Genomic DNA, 15,937 nt, shown 5'->3' with positions numbered 1-15,937 from the left:
GAGTGACATGTTCAGTTAGAACTTCTAAATTTCCCCACACATTTTCTTTGGTTTTGGGGGCCTGTTCCAGCTGCACACAGGAACTGGAATACTCAGTGTCTGACATGCAGAATTCTTTTACCTGAACATTTACTGATGTCTGGGCTTTTGGGGTGTCCAGACATCACACCTCCCACTCTTTCTCTTGGCCCCCTTTCAGGGAAGCTTCCGGTCATGAGAGGACCTGAATGATTTATGGCCCAAACCAGTCTAACTTCCATTCTACCAAAAAAACCCAAAATGTGTTATTTGGAGTGCAGTTTTGGAATAAACAGGCATACAAAGAAAAGAGTGAGATATCTTTTTACATGAATTTTGCTAAAGGATTGAGAAATGATGCGTGAACAAATGGCACGGGATCTGCTCTGTAGAGTGTGGTAGGTGAAGAAACCTGAGTCATAAATTAACGCTAGACTAAACAAGAATAGAAGCATTTTCTACGTGCCAAGTCAGAAGCAATAAAGAATCAGTCATACATGATGTAATACATGTATTGCTTGTGAGAAGCTGAGTTTGTCCACTAGGATTTCTAAAAAGCAAAGGTTGTGGGTATGCTTAAACAGTCAAGTTAAAAAAAACTGCTTTTCAGGCTCTGATTTGTGCATCTGTTTATGAGAAAATATATCTCTAGGCCCTGAAATTGCATAATGGGTGCACATTCGATGCTGGTATGAAAATTATCTTTGGTGTTAGCAAATAGGATCACTGGTTATTTTTCAAAAAGAAAAAAAAAACCATTATGGGGACTTCCCTGGTGGTCCAGTGGTTAGGACTCCATGCTTCCACTGCAGGGGGCATGGGTTTGATCCCTGGTTGGGGAACTAAGATCCCGAATGCTGGGAGGTGCAGCCAAAAAAAAAAAACATTATGGTGGGAATATTAAAAATGTAGCAATATTCTTTGAGACTGTGTCTACACAGTACCAAAATAATTGGTTGAAAATGTAAATCACAGTCAGATTAATCTGAGGGGGTTATATAGGAAAAACAAAGCAAAAGACATGGTTGTCTGAATTCAACTATTGTTTTTCCTGGGGTATTGAATTTGGTAAGATTGTGTGTAGACACAACTTGAATTTCCCTGCATTTAAAATGCTCATGTTTTAAATAAATAAGGCTTTCCTCCCTCCTAAATGATAAATACATTATACAGCTGTACCCTGGCCCCTTCCTTTCCTGGAGAGAGAGAAAAAGTTCATCAGTTTTTTTCTTTTTCGTTTATGTCATTGACAAGATTACATTTTTAGCAAATCTCGAAGGGTGGCCATTTAAATGATCTCTTTTAATAGCTGAACTATAATTGTGCCATATTTAGAAGGGAAAATTTAAAGATGGAATTTGGAGCGAGATTAAAAAAAATACTAAGACAAAATGTGTCAAGGCAAATGCACTATTTCATCAAAGGAGAAGTATGTCTTGGTTTCCTTTTCTCATCCCACAGCAGACATGAAGGAGACACAGATGGCTTGTGGGTTTAGCCTCATCTCTCCAGGTGCCTGCTGCTTTTAGACCTGGACAAGATGCTGAGATTTGATCCTAAGGAGTTAGGTTTTGTGTCAAAATAGTTTAAGTTTTTCTTTAGCATTTTAACAAATCTCAATAAACAGCTTATTGTTGAGATAATATTTAATTTTATATTTCTAGTTAGGTGTGGTGATTAAGAGTACCCAATTCTTTACCTACTAGTACAAAAGGCATCTACTTAACGTGAGCTACAGGTCAACTGAATCCAGAGAGAATTTTCCTGGGACTCAAGCAATTCACTTGGGTACTACCAGAACAACTGTACTACTATTATTATTATTATTATTATTTTGCCTTGATTTCTATAGCCCTGGTTAAGTGATTTGGAAAAATAGAAATTAAAAATTTTGTATTTGTAAGTTCAGGTCTAGTTTTTAATCTGTCCCTGTTAGACAGTGGAATCTATGTTATAAAATTTCCAGCTTAATGCAGTAGCAAGAAAGAATGTAGTATTCTTTAGAGGCTATGCTTAGTGAAATAAATAGCTTAATACCTATGGAACCCAAGGTCTTGTCTTCCACTAGAACTCTTGCTTTTTCTATGCAGTTCCACCATTTCTCCGTTGCACTTGCTATTTTTATTGGTGTCCAAGTCACAAAATGTCTGGGGTTGGCAATAAAATCAGTTGATTATATTTTCAGGATATAATGAACTGCATAGTTCATTTTAATAGTAATGTTGGTCTGCCTATTTTGTGTGTTTGTAACGTATTTTAAATAGGTATTTGGTGTCAAATGCATAAAGCAAATTTAAGTCGAATTAACCTAAATATGGGGTCCTTTATTCAGTGGCCTTTTACTAAAAAGCATTACTTTGAACAAATTTTCTAATTTAGTTACCTGTCCTGTTAAACTTAGTTTTCTAAGTTTACAAATCGGTCCTACTTCAGAAGAATCCCCAGGTTTTCTCAGCTATGAACAGATCATGGAATCATGTCTATATGTTTACTTAAGTGACATTTACGGATCCCGAAAGGGAGGGTGCCATCTGGATGTACATGTATACAGCATCGACCTCTCTGTTATGATATTGCTTCCCTGAAGCTACATTCTTTCTTGCCAGTTCTGAAAACTAATATTTCAAATGCTTCAAGAGTCATAAATAATAGTCATGATTCTACGTGGTATGTGTATTACAGCTAGATCAGTTCATACGTATAACTTTACATAGTATCTTGTGTAAAAATAGCTTTGGTTATTAAAATCATTGCAATAAAATACCTGCACTATAATATTGTGTTCTTTGGTACCTAGGTGATTTTCTTTTTTAATGGATGGACTCTTGTTTCATTTCTTAAAAAATATCTGAACAGTCCTTAACAAACAAAGAGAATGCACTGGTTTAGGTGTCATTCAAATTTCTTTGCTGGGTTTGAATCTGCATTTAGGTCGCGGGCCTGCAGGTTCAAACGCTAGGCTAGACGAGCAAAATCACACTCCTAAGCCAATGAACTCAGACAACCCCACACTATGTCGGTTGCACTCCTACAGCACAACCCTTCCTGAAGACCAGCCCTGCCTAAGTCCCTAACCACTGGTGGTGGTGGAGGTGGTGGTGGTGATGGTGGTGGTGGTGGAGGTGGTGGTGTGTGTGTGTGTGTATGTGTGTATATTCATGCACATACCCACACACAGTACTGAGACACCATACACCTTTGTGGCGCAGTGGAGTGGATGAGAAAGTCTGATCTTAAAGATGTCCACTCAATGGCTCAAAATCACTATGCTCCAAACCACGGAACAGCCAAGCACAGCGAGGATGATCATGGACTGAAGCTGTAAGATCCAGTGGTGTCTTCCCGCTAGTAATTTTTCTTGCCAAGTCATCACCTGGCTGAAGTGTGTGTCTCCGAAGAAAGTCCGAATGCAGGTGAGCTAAGTCTTTGGTTTCTTTGGACTATAAATAACACTTTTTTTTTTTCTTCAAATATTTCTAAGTATAAACCTGCTATCTTGAGGTCCTGGTCTTTAAAAAAAATTTTTTTTTTTTTTTTTTTTCATTTAAAGCTTTTCCACCGAGGTTTCAGTTCGTGGTTATTCCTTCATGCTTTGGTACAAGTGCTTGATGAAGAAGATGAGTTGCCCGAATTGGAGCTGCCCTCGTCCTGCCACTTGTCCAGACTCCTCCTCCTCGCGTTCATGAAGAAGTTGCTGACGGTGCTGAGCTCCAACCCCAGCTGCTGGGAAATGGTGATTTGCAATTCTTTGGAAGGACGCTTATTTTCCTTGAATATCGCGTGTAGAGTTCGACGCTGGACATCTGTGAAGACCAACCTGGGCTTTTTGGGTGTGTTGCCTCTATCTTTCCCGTGTTCTTGCTCTTTCCTTTTGCAGGCTGCAAAGAAGCACAGAGGGTGTTAGAAGAGACTGCCTGGGAGAATCGAGAGTAGAAAGGCACAGCCCATATAATCTGTTAGGCATTCCTCATGGCCATGTTCTGCCTGCTGACCTCTGATTTTAGCACCATCGTGGGCTGCGAGGGAAGTGTAACAAAAGCATGGAGAATGAGGAGGAGGTGGAGTTCTGTGAGTCTTGAGCATGGGTCCTGGCTTTGATGAGTATCTATTTTGTTGGTGGTAAATCAATTAACCGACACCTGGGCCTCGATTTCTCATCTGCAGAATGTTGGGTTTTAGACAAATGAACTTATTGTTCGAATTTTTATATCACTATCTGTAAAGTGGATATAAGAACATCTACCTTGCTGGGTGTGGTAAGCATATATGAAATAATATGTAAAAGATAATGTTAACTAAAGTGCTTTACAAATGCAAAGTTTTATCACCTAGAAGTGGTTGTAGCCCTCAAAGGATTTACGGTCTGCTGCTAGTGGAATACTAAGAGCCTCTGTGAGGGTCTAAAAACCAAATAAAAAGGAATTGCATTTGCTTCTGATCTTTTTTGTTTCCTAGGAAACTGTATGTAAGAAAACTCTGTATAGAGTGTCCTACCATGCCCATCAAACAGTTTTCCACTGATTCTTCAGTGGAACCAGGACTTGGGGAGCTGTGGTGAAACCCACTTCCTCAACACTGGGGCTAAACCTGTGACATTAGCCATGTTCACCTTTGGGGTCTCCCTGTGCCTCTCTTTTGTTCTTCACGAGAGTCTTACTCTTGGAATCCCCCCTCTTCCCTTACCTCATCTCCACTGAGAAGGCCCATTCCCTGCGCATGCCTTTTGGTCCTGTATCATGAAGCTGCCTCTAGGCTGCTAGAGCTATTCTGGTGCATCATCCCAATGTGGTCCTCAGGTCCACAGGGTTTGGTGCTGGATCAGGGTCTCCTCACCTCAGATGCTGTACTCCTCTTTCTTGCCTAATGTAGCTCACTAGCTTCCACCTGCCAAAGGGGCACTGAATTGCTAATGACTCCCTCCCCCTCCCCGCCCCCAACCTCCACCATCAATGAATCCCTGCAAGCCATCCCCAGATAACCACGCAACTCAAGTAAAAACAGTGCTCTGGTGAGCTCCTATGCCCTAACTCCTGTCCCTCAGCTCCCCTGTGTAGGGGTTCTGGAGCAGCCATGGCTATCTTCACACCTGGCTGGTTACGCTCTGATGTGCGCTCCAACCACAGCAAAAGGCAGACAGGGCAGGGCATCTTCCTGGTGGAGGTAGGGACTGTCGCTCTTTCATGTCGCCTCCAGCTGGCTGCCCTGCCTACTGCTCTCTCCTGCTCCCCCCCTGTCCTTTTGTATTCCAGGTTCTCAATTCCTTCTTAGATGGTTCACCAGCTCTGGCTAGATGCAGCCTCTGTACTCTCCCCAGGTAGCCCTGCTCTTCAGCCTGCCCCTACCTTTCATTCCCAGCTGCTCCACATCGTGGATTCCCCTAAGGCCTTAGGTACCCATTAGCACAAATTAGCTAGGCAATCAGAGCAGCTAAAAAGCTAATGGATAAAGGTTGAAGAAGCCTCCAGTCTTTGGAGTCCAATCTAGGAGTCTCCAAGTTTTTTTAATCATGTGCTATTTAGTAAAAAATGTTTTGAGTATTACATTCCCTTACATTATTTCTTTATAAATGATATGCATGTGTTACTATACTACTGTATTATTATACAGTAGTATAATTAAAAAGCATACACAAAATATAGAAAATTTTAAAGGGGTAAAATAACATAAATAGACATAGAAATTCTCTTCTACAGGTGCATCAGCTTGCCCAGGCCCCAGAGTGCATTTGCCTCACTCCAGGGACCACAGGTCCAATATATTAGGAAATATAAGAATAAGAATTTCAGAAGGGACATGAGGGGAGACCTCAGTCATAAAAGAGAGATTTTTAGGCTAGTCAGGTCTTCTGGTACCTTTTATAACACATTCCATAGATCACTGGCTATGCCCTTTGCCCACCATGATGGAAAGCATCAACATAATGGGAAAGATTTATTAAACGCCCAGCTCCCTCAGAGCATTGAGCTATATATACTAAACTAGGTGAGAGTCCCCAAATACAGTCCCTCCCCCCAGGAACCCACAGCCTTCACTGGGCAACTAGATTAAGTCCCTGAAAAAAAAAGCTGAGACTAGGCTGAAGTCAAGCCTAGTTAGTTTGAGTCAGCCCATGTAGACACAGCTTTATATAATACTGATACACATGGCTGGTTGATTCATTCACTTACATTCAAAGATGAATATAACACAAGCCTTTCTCTTAATGAGGTCAGTCTAGTGGTTATGTAAGCAAATAACTGCAAGAGCATGAAAAGAGTATACAGGATATTATCTCTGCTTGAGGATATTAAGGAAGGCATCACACAAGAGGGGTGCTTACGCTAGGCCTTAAAGGATGAATAGGAGTTTGCTAGTGAGAAAAGTGGGAAAAACTCATTCCCAGCAGGGGGAACAGCATTCGTGAAGGACTGATAAGTAGTAGTAGATTGGTAGTGGGGCAAGAGTACATGCAAGTACATACATACTTCACAGGTAGACAGAGATCAAATTTGAACTATCTTGTAGGTAAGGTTTTGAGTAAGAGTGTCGTGTGATTAAATTTGGGTTTAGAAAAACCCCTCTGGTGGTGGTGTGGGGGATGAATTGGAAAGCATCAAGATTCAGGACCAATATGCTGTGTATGCCACTCTGACACCCTTCAGGACTAAGGCACTCACTCATTCTTGCACCTGCTGGAGGAGGCTGGTGGCTCTCAGCTGAGGTCCATACTGGGAATTGCCCTTGGCCAAAGGTTATGCCACCCTGGGGTGCAGTTGGGGGACTAGCCACACCCAGTGGGGGACGGGGGGAGTAGGGGATGGGAGTATGGATGGTGGAGGTTGAAGAGAGTAGGAATGTATTGGTTTAAGGCTCCCCCACCCCAAACCCTTGCATCAAGTAGGGACAACTCTGAAGGGTTATCTAGTTCCAGAGCACCCTGTAGGATTGGTTGAGGCTATTTTTGCAGCTACATCAAAGTTCAACTCCATCTGCCCGGTCTTACTTCCTCCACTCCCCTGACAGGGGTTAATCTCCATAGCCCTCTTCGATAACCTTCCTGCATGCAAGTCTCAGAGTCTGTTTCTCGGAAAACCTGACCTAAGACAGAAGCCAATTAGAAAATCAGTGTAACGAGGACGCCAAGATAGAAAATGCCAGTTGAAGATGGAAAATAGGAAGCAAATTTAAGAGCTTCTTGGAAGGTAGAATCAAGAGGAATTAGTAATAACAACCTGGCTGGGAGGCTGGAGTTCGGAACATCTCCCAGGTTTCTGATTGGATGGTAGTAATAAGGCCATTAGGGAATGCAGATGGAGAAATGAGTTTTATGAGAGCAGTAAGCACTTCTATGTGGGACAAATCCATTTGAAATGCGTGTTGGACATCCTGTTAAAGATCTCCAATAGGTGGTTGTCCAGCATACGGCAGGATATATGGGGCCTGGAGCTCAGGGAAGAGATCTGGGTTAGGAATACAGACTGGGAAGTCATTAGGGACCTAGATGGTAAATTGCACAGAACACATACCTATGGAAAAATAAATAACTGAGCATCGGGTGCAGACTCAACTTATTTATCATTCAAAAGGCAGAACAGGGACTTCCCTGGTGGTCCAGTGGTTAAGACTTCGCTTTCCAATGTAAGGGGTGAGGGTTCAATCCCTGGTTGGGGGGCTAAGATCCCACATGCCTCGCAGCCAAAAAACCAAAACATAAAACAGAAGCAATATTGTAACAAATTCAACAAAGACTTTAAAAATGGTCCACATCAAAATAAATCTTTAAAAAAAGGCAGAACTAAGGGAAATCACAAAGAGATATCTATTTTCTACATAACTAGTGTATCTGAATGACTTCAATGTGGTCCTTAGAATTTGGCAGGACTGAGTGGGCTGAAGCTACTCCAGAGCCACCCTTTCCCAAATGGCATCAGAGGCATGATATTGCCTCAAATAGGAGTTACTTGAAAAGATGGTTTGCAGGCCAAGTACATTCAGAAAAACCTACTATATGGCCTCTTCCTCAAAATGCGTAATATGCGTTTAGCAAATATAATTATGTTTTCCAAATTTATTTAATTCCAGAACCTTGTTTGGTAGAGACTGTCTATCAGTGTCTCATACAATACTAATGGGGAAATGCAGTTTGGAAGTTCCTGACCCGAGCTCTCAATGTTAGAACCTGGGAAGTGGGATTCACCTGGAGCAAGGAGCCTGGCAGACTCATTATGTCTCTCCAGGGCAGGCTGGCACAGTGCCTGGCTATAAGGGGAGCTCAGTGCCCATATGGGTACTGGATGGGGTGTCTGTGACTAAATTTGTGTGCTTTTACCTGGAAAGAACTTTGTGCAGAAGTTGGAGTGGCTGAATAAGAAAGCAGAGATATCTGTAGAATGGACAGTGGACTAAAGCTTGTTGACAGTCAGTGGGTAACCTCAACAAGGTGCCCAGGAGAAGCAACCCACAGAAATAAAATCATGCTTCTAGAAGCTTGTACTGAATTATAGTTGTGAGACCTGTTAAGAGAATATAAATGAGAGCAATGCTTTGGCATTCTCATGGAATTCATTTCAAGGTAGAGATTACCCATTATAAGGTAGGAAATCAGCAACTGGTCCACACAAGTGTGCAGTGGAGAGAGAGAGAGAGAGAGTGGGAGCAAAGTCTGACAACAGGAACTGCTGCTTAGGGAACAGCATTGCATGTGTTTTATGGGAAAGTTATACTTTTTTGTGTGGGTGTACAGTTTTCATTAAAGATAGAATAGTTATTATAGAACTGGATTAAAGGGAAGAAGATTCCTATTGCACGTGTAAGGTAGTACTGAAGAGGAAGAAGACCCGTCATGAGTCACCTCCATGAAGGTGGGCAAGCAGATATGTTTGTAGGATGCAGTGGCAAAGTGTAGTGGGGCTGTCTCAGGTGACTTGGATCTTCTCTGGGAATGAGGTCACCTACAGTCAGTACTATATGGGAGACAGAAGCAGACGTGGAAGACGGTAAAAGGCAGAGAACGATTTTGTGCACCACAAGAATAAAAGATTATAAAGGATTTTTTTTTTTTTTAAAAAGCAATGCATGAGGCTGCAAGCAAAGGACAAGCTTTCATCTCAGGCATGACTGGGGCCTATGCTTTGCCCATAGTTGGCAGGACAGAGCCAAGGGTATTTCAAGAAATATGAATTCTGCAGGATGTTGAAAGGCATTCCGTGAATATTGAGTTTCGAGGTCAGGCAGTTTGGGAAATGCTGAGTTAATTAATGATTAAGCAAGCTTCTTTAATGCAGGACTTCTCAGAGCCTTTAATATGCTAATGTGCACTGATACTTTCTAGCTTATGGGGTCTCCCAAACTTATTTGATTAAGCAACTCTTTATTCAGGGAATTTCTCTCAGGAATGGTGTTGCTTAGAACAGTGTCTCTCAAAATGTGGTTGCCAGACCTATGCTGGTCTGTATACTGTTACTGACCTGCAGCAAGATCAGAAAATTGAGAATAAGCAATTAGAAAGTTTTGTGGCCGCTTGGCATTGCTCCAACATTCTGTGATTATTGTTCTAGTAATACATTTTTTATCGTATTATCAAAACTATTGGTCCAGAACAGATGGAAATTAGAAACAAACAGCTAGTCCTTCACTGTTTAAGAAGCCCTGTCTTAGAATACACTTTATAAAACATGATATACAGTAACATCCTAGAATCGGCTGTCAGCCAAGCATTTGTATATCAACTTATATCCATTTTCCTGATTTAACGTCACAAAGGACATTACAACATCTAAACTGCTGATTGAACTATGCAAAAGTCTGCCAAGAATTTGTCTGGGAATAAGCAGGCACATTGCTGTACACCTGAAAATAACACAACGTTGTACATCAACTATAGTTCAATAACAATTACAAAAAAAAGATCTGTTGTACCAAATTAAAAAAAATAAGTAGGCACAGACATATGGGCCTGGGAGACATTTATAAAGCCAGATGGACTGACAATACAACTTCTTAGATGAACCTGGGCTCACAGGACACAAGCTCAAGGCCCAGCTCTGTGGCCACTGATAGATAAGTGATCTTGGGCAAGTCCCTCGCCTTCTGGAGCCTTAGTTTACCCAGCTGCAAAATAGAGGACAATGGCCTTCTTTCCTCTCAGGATTATAATAAGCATTAAATAAGATAAGCTATGTTGAACTGCTTGTTAAAACTATAAATGTTTAAGAAGTGTTCTAGATGTTTGCAAATTAATTTTCAGATCCTTCCTTTTTTCTTTGGTCAAGATGCAAGTATAAACACTGAATTTACACAGCAGGCTCAGGTCTTTGCTCTGTCTCTAGCCTGTGGTATAAACTTGGATGCATGACTTGATCTCTTTTTCTGCATCCTTTCAATGAGCAGGCAGTATTCTAAGGTCCCTGCGGGCCGGAAAGCCCTGTGGGTCAAGGAATACACCCCTGCAGTGTCTTTCCTGGTTTCCAAAGTCTAATATTATCTCAGTTAAAAAATTTCCAAGGTAACCTTACTCTGTCTTTTAGAATATATAGCCACTATGTTGACTATTCCAGTTCACCTTCTCCATCCTAATGGCTTCTCAAAAAGAGCAGGTAATGGCTCTGCAGGGACACCAGCCAGTACTGCAAATAATCCAGATTCACGTTCACCTGAATGAAGGCGATCAAACACAAACTCACATTCCTCACAGTTGCTTCAACCTCATAAGCTTTAGAGATTAAAACAATAACAACAGCAACTACCACAGACCCTGCGAACAGTTATGCATTTGCCCTCCTAGGACTCTGAGCCATTAAACAATAGGTACTCTATATTTTTACTAGTTTCTACTTTTTCATTAAAAATGTAGGAAAATTTGCTTAACTTGCTTCCTGAGGTTCTTGGTATATTTGTCCCAGAGTTGGCTGCTTCACATAGGATGGAATTGTGGATTAGAAGAGGCTGTCTTCTTGGGGGCAGTAGTATATGTTTCAATGTGCCCTTATGGAAGGAATGCCAAGGGTCCAGGTAGAACGAGGGTGTACGTTATATTCCCAGTCTATGAGGGAGGAAGGTTCTGTAAAAGCACTGCTCTAGTTGTCAAAAGTTTTGGGTTCTGGTTCTGGCTCTGTCATTAATTAGTTGGATGGCTGGGTTAAACCCCTTAACCAGGCTGGGTCCAGCTTCCTTAACTGTATAATGAAGCGACTTGACTAAATAACTTACAACCCCTTCTAGGTGCAGCTCTATGAGTTGACGTGTGTAAAGTCAACATCACTCCAGAGGGAAGATGTACAGTTCAGATTTCTACGTCATAAATGGGCACTCGGAGAAGTGTGAGGGTTGAACAGTTCACTCTAGCTGGCCCCCTCCCCGGCCACCTCCCCTCTTTTGTAAGGCTCTCCCTGTGCCACCACCTCCTTCTCCCTCCTGGCAGGCAGTGGGGAGAGAAGACTTTTGGGGTGGAGCACTTGCAGATGAGGTAGGAAAGGGAACAGGACCTGTGTGCTTAGTAAACCATATTACCAGGTAAGACCAGAAAATTGAACTTCATAAACTGTAATCGCAATTTGTAAAGGACCTTTAGAAAATTTTCACTGATCTTAGTTATACTGAAGAGGAATATGGAGAAATGTGTGTGTGTGGTGGACGCACAGACAAGTGACCGGGGAGCCACAGTATCTGCTAGAAGAAGATGGGGATGCAGCCAGATGAATGGTAAGCCATGGGTCTGTCACTTTAGAGACGTTATTTAATTTTAGCAACAGCTCTGTGAGGCATCGAATTTAATAGGAAATTTGGGACTTTAACCTGAGGAGGGGACAGTTTTGGCCTCAAGGTCTGGATGGTGAATCCTAGAGAGGCAGGATGAAAGGCTTGCGTGGGCGGGGCTGACAAAGAGCCAGGCTTGGGTGATTCAAATCAGATTTATTTGGTGGTCTGACTCTAAGGGACTGAGGAAGGAGACTGTATGCCTGCAGCTTCCCCAATCACATGTGGCTTTTACCCTGAGAGTCCTTGCACTATGGCCGTGTACTTCCTCCATACAACTGCTCCAGGGTCTGCTGTCCTAATGTGATTGAGGCGAGGTGGACCAGGGAACAGTAAGGGAAAGGGCTGGGATTCCAGGGCACGGTGAAACTGCCCTGTCGTCACAAGGGGCCTGCTAGAGACGCAGTGTCTTCCCCCTGAAGGCCGGTGCCAATGCTGAAAACGGCAACCTGCAGGGCCAAGGGCTCTTGAACAGGTAAGCCTGCGATGTCCCAAGTCACTCAGGGGAGATCCGGCCTGGATTTGGAGGAAGCGGGTCCAGGCAGCTGCTAGGGCCCTCAGCTCCTTTGCTGCTCCAGTGCTTCCGGGGAAGGTAGGGTGCACTGGGAAGGCAAAAAGCACACTCCGAAATTCTACCCAGATTCCTGACTGACTTGGTAGTGACATTCCTGCACACCCTGCTCAGGGGAGCTTGGGGCTTCGGGGACAGAGAAAAAGGATAAAAAAAGCAGCGGGGCCAGAATAGGCAAATCCATAGGGACAGAAAGAAGTTGGTGGTTGCCCGTGGCTGAGTGCGTAGTGGGGGGAAATGGGTGGGACTGCTAATGGGTATGGGGTTTCTTTTTGGGGAGGTGATAAAAAGGTTCTAAAATTGATTGTGGTGACGGTTGCACAGCTCTGTGAGTATATTAAAAACCACTGACTTATACTCTTTAAATGGGTAAATTGTATGGTACGTAAATTACTTCTTAGTACAACTATTTAAGAAAGAAGTAGCTGGGCATGCATACAGGGTGAGCTCTCGGCTCTCACTCCCCACTTGCCACCGAGAGGAAACCTCTTCTGGACTGCGGCAGGGACAAGGGGGGGTGCTGTTCATGTGTACTGAGCCCCCAAACACTGTCTCTTGACAGCTGAAACTGCTTTTCAAAGTAAACTCTACAAGACAATACATGTTCGTGGAGGAACAAGCAAGCAAATAAAACAGATTTCAGTAAAACAAGAAAGGAGGAACCATGGAAGTGAACGTGGCAGGTTCCCAAGCCCATTTTACAGGCCAGCATCCATCCTGTGGAGATCAAAGAGCCAGTGGGTGGGCTGCCCCAGCTTCAGGATTAGAGCTCAGACTCCAGGAGTGCTGGGTCATAGTGTTATCTGCTTTGCCTTGAGTTATTGTGCTGTCCTGTGCATATTTTCATAAGCCAGGCCCCCAGTTGTTTTGTCAGCTCTTAAGCAGCAGATTTGGAGAATACAGTATAAAGTACAATTTGAAAAGCTACTCCAGTGAGTTCTAACTGATACGGCCACGGGCAGCCTTTACACGGGAAGGGAACTCCTGCACAGACTATCTGGAAACAGTGATGCCCAGGGGAGGGAGGTGGGGCCGATACAACCTGCTGGACACAAGCTAGCTTTTCTGGTGTCTGTGACTTTGTGGGTAGCTCAAGCACCTATGGAAACTCTTCTGGGCATGAGTGTGAAAGATCTAATAAAAACATGCAAAGAGCAGACATTCTTAGTCAAGAATGATCACTATAACTCACCCCCGTACCTTGCTTTATGGTACTTAAATCACCTCCATTCAACCTTCCCATGTGATCCCCACAAAACTCAGGTGAGGAAGAAATGGGTATTATGTCTTTTTCTGTAGGTGAAGAAACAATGTCAAAGAGGTGAGGAGACTCGCCTATGGGCACGCAGCTGGTTCATTGGGCGACCTCCAACTCCACTGTGCCCTGGAGGCAGATGCCAGCATGGTGGACACATCATGAAAACTTTCCCCAGGATGGTTACACGGGCAGGAGCAGCTGGTGAGGGGAGCCCGGGAAGCCAGAGCCATGGTGTGTGGAGTAGGAGCAGCTAGCCGGCCAGGCGGCAGGCCCGTTGTCAGCCAGACGGGTCTGGCTCTGGCTGAAAGGACTGCAGTTGGCCCATCCAGGAAATCGGGCTGCATGGAAGTTGAGATGAAGGGAGCTCAGGCAGTGAAGGGCACGGAAGACCCACGCTGGCCTGGGAGAGGGGCCAGAGTGAGTCTAGTTTCAGTAGCGGGACAGAGGAACACTAGACACTGTCTCCGTGTGGATATCGGCTCTGAGAGGAAGCAAAAGAAAACTGAGCTGACCCAAAGGAGAAGGAAAGATGGGGAGCAGCTAAAGCCAAGAGAGGCCTGCTGCATCAAACTCAGGTTGGAAAAGTCACCCGAACCTCTCACAACCCCACCCCGTTTGCTTCTATAACTGAGCTGTCCAGGACAGAGACCTGCCTTCCCGCCCATCTGCTGCCTGGAGTCCTTCTGGAGACAGCGTATAACATATTTCCATCAATCTCTCTTCTCTAGGGACAGCTCCACAGCTGTAACCCAAGAGGTAGGGCTATTGGACTTTATGATCAAAGGAGGGCAGAGGCTGCCTGGGCCTGGGAGGGATGGAAGAGGATCAGCTGAAACGTACAGCTGCTTCCCCTGTGCTAAGCTGCACACATGTATCACCTTATGATGTCACTCAACAACTGTGGGAAGCAGGTGCTATTACAGCTGTAGGTTGCTTCCCTGGGCAGCCCCACTGCTCACAGGTGCCCACGATCTGCACTTCTTCTGATCTCCACCACCTGTCTGCCTAACCTGGCTTTAGACTGAGCATTTATTTACGAATAAAATCGTGGTGGTGGTTAAAAAAAACAAAGTTTACGTTTGTTTACAAATGTACAGCCTGAGGCTCAGAGGTTAAGGGATTGGCCCAAGGTCACCCTGATAGTAAATGGTGGATCTGGGATCAGAGCCAGGGCAGGGTCCAGTGATGGTGTGGAGGAGCTGATGGTGTGGAGGAGGTGATGGTGTGGACGAGTTGATGGTGTGGAGGTGATGGTGTGGAGGAATTGATGGTGTGGAGGAATTGATGGTGTGGAGGAGGCGATGGTGTGGAGGACGTGATGGTGTGGAGGTGATGGTGTGGAGGAGGTGATGGTGTGGAGGAGGTGATGGTGTGGAGGAGGTGATGGTGTGGAGGTGATGGTGTGGAGGAGGTGATGGTGTGGAGGTGATGGTGTGGAGGAGGTGATGGTGTGGATGAATTGATGGTGTGGAGGAATTGATGGTGTGGAGGAATTGATGGTGTGGAGGAGGCGATGGTGTGGAGGAGGTGATGGTGTAGAGGTGATGGTGTGGAGGAGGTGATGGTGTGGAGGAGGTGATGGTGTGGAGGAGGTGATGGTGTGGACGAGTTGATGGTGTGGAGGTGATGGTGTGGAGGAGGTGATGGTGTGGAGGAGGTGATGGTGTGGAGGAATTGATGGTGTGGAGGAGGCGATGGTGCGGAGGAGGCGATGGTGTGGAGGAGGTGATGGTGTGGAGGAGGCGATGGTGTGGAGGAGGCGATGGTGTGGAGGAGGTGATGGTGTGGAGGAGCTGGGGCTCGGGTATTCCTCAGGCACAGACTGGGAGGACATCAGAGAATCACACCAGCTTTCACTTTCCATGGCTCCTGAAACAGCCCTTTTTGTGTTATTCTAGACTATCTTAGTACTTCTCCTCGCAAGCTTTGTCTTCTCTCATTTTTTCTGTTCCCTCTGGTACAGGCTGAACGTGAGACAGAAAGGTGAACTGAGAATCCTGTTGAATGAATGCATTTTCATACGCATATGATATTTGCAACCATCCTCTTGCTGGCCATTCACTGTCACATGCACACATTTTCCTGTGCTTGAGCACAGGCCCAAGCTTTTTGAGACTCACCATAAGAGACACGACCACCTGACCCTTGCCTCCTTGAAGCTCTTTCCCTGCATTGCAGCTTCAAAAGAACCGGTGGGAAGAAAAGCTGCTGCCTCGCACCTGCTCCTTCAGTCAGTAACAAAAGGTAATGTGGCTCTTTAATGAAAGGTTGGCTCAGGAATTCTGATTTTTAAATTCCTAAACTTCTGCTAATGCCTGATCCATTGGGGTTTTATTACATCAGTCTCCCTCATCTTA

At 44.3% G+C, this 15,937-nt stretch overlaps 1 protein-coding gene across 1 annotated transcript in view; it reads right to left on the bottom strand.

Annotated features, from left to right (window-relative positions):
* Window positions 1-3,603: 3,603 nt before the first annotated feature.
* Window positions 3,604-15,937, bottom strand: part of ONECUT1 (one cut homeobox 1) — a 31,844-nt gene continuing 19,510 nt past the window's right edge. Inside the window, exon 2 of the mRNA XM_059915536.1 lies at window positions 3,604-3,896. Coding sequence (XP_059771519.1) covers window positions 3,604-3,896 — 293 coding nt within the window. The remainder of the gene's footprint in view (window positions 3,897-15,937) is intronic.

Source organism: Balaenoptera ricei, chromosome 2 (genome assembly GCF_028023285.1).
Source record: "Balaenoptera ricei isolate mBalRic1 chromosome 2, mBalRic1.hap2, whole genome shotgun sequence".
NCBI lineage: Eukaryota > Metazoa > Chordata > Mammalia > Artiodactyla > Balaenopteridae > Balaenoptera > Balaenoptera ricei.
The sequence above is the reverse complement of the archived record's forward strand: the minus strand, read 5'-3'. Positions and strand labels throughout refer to the sequence as shown.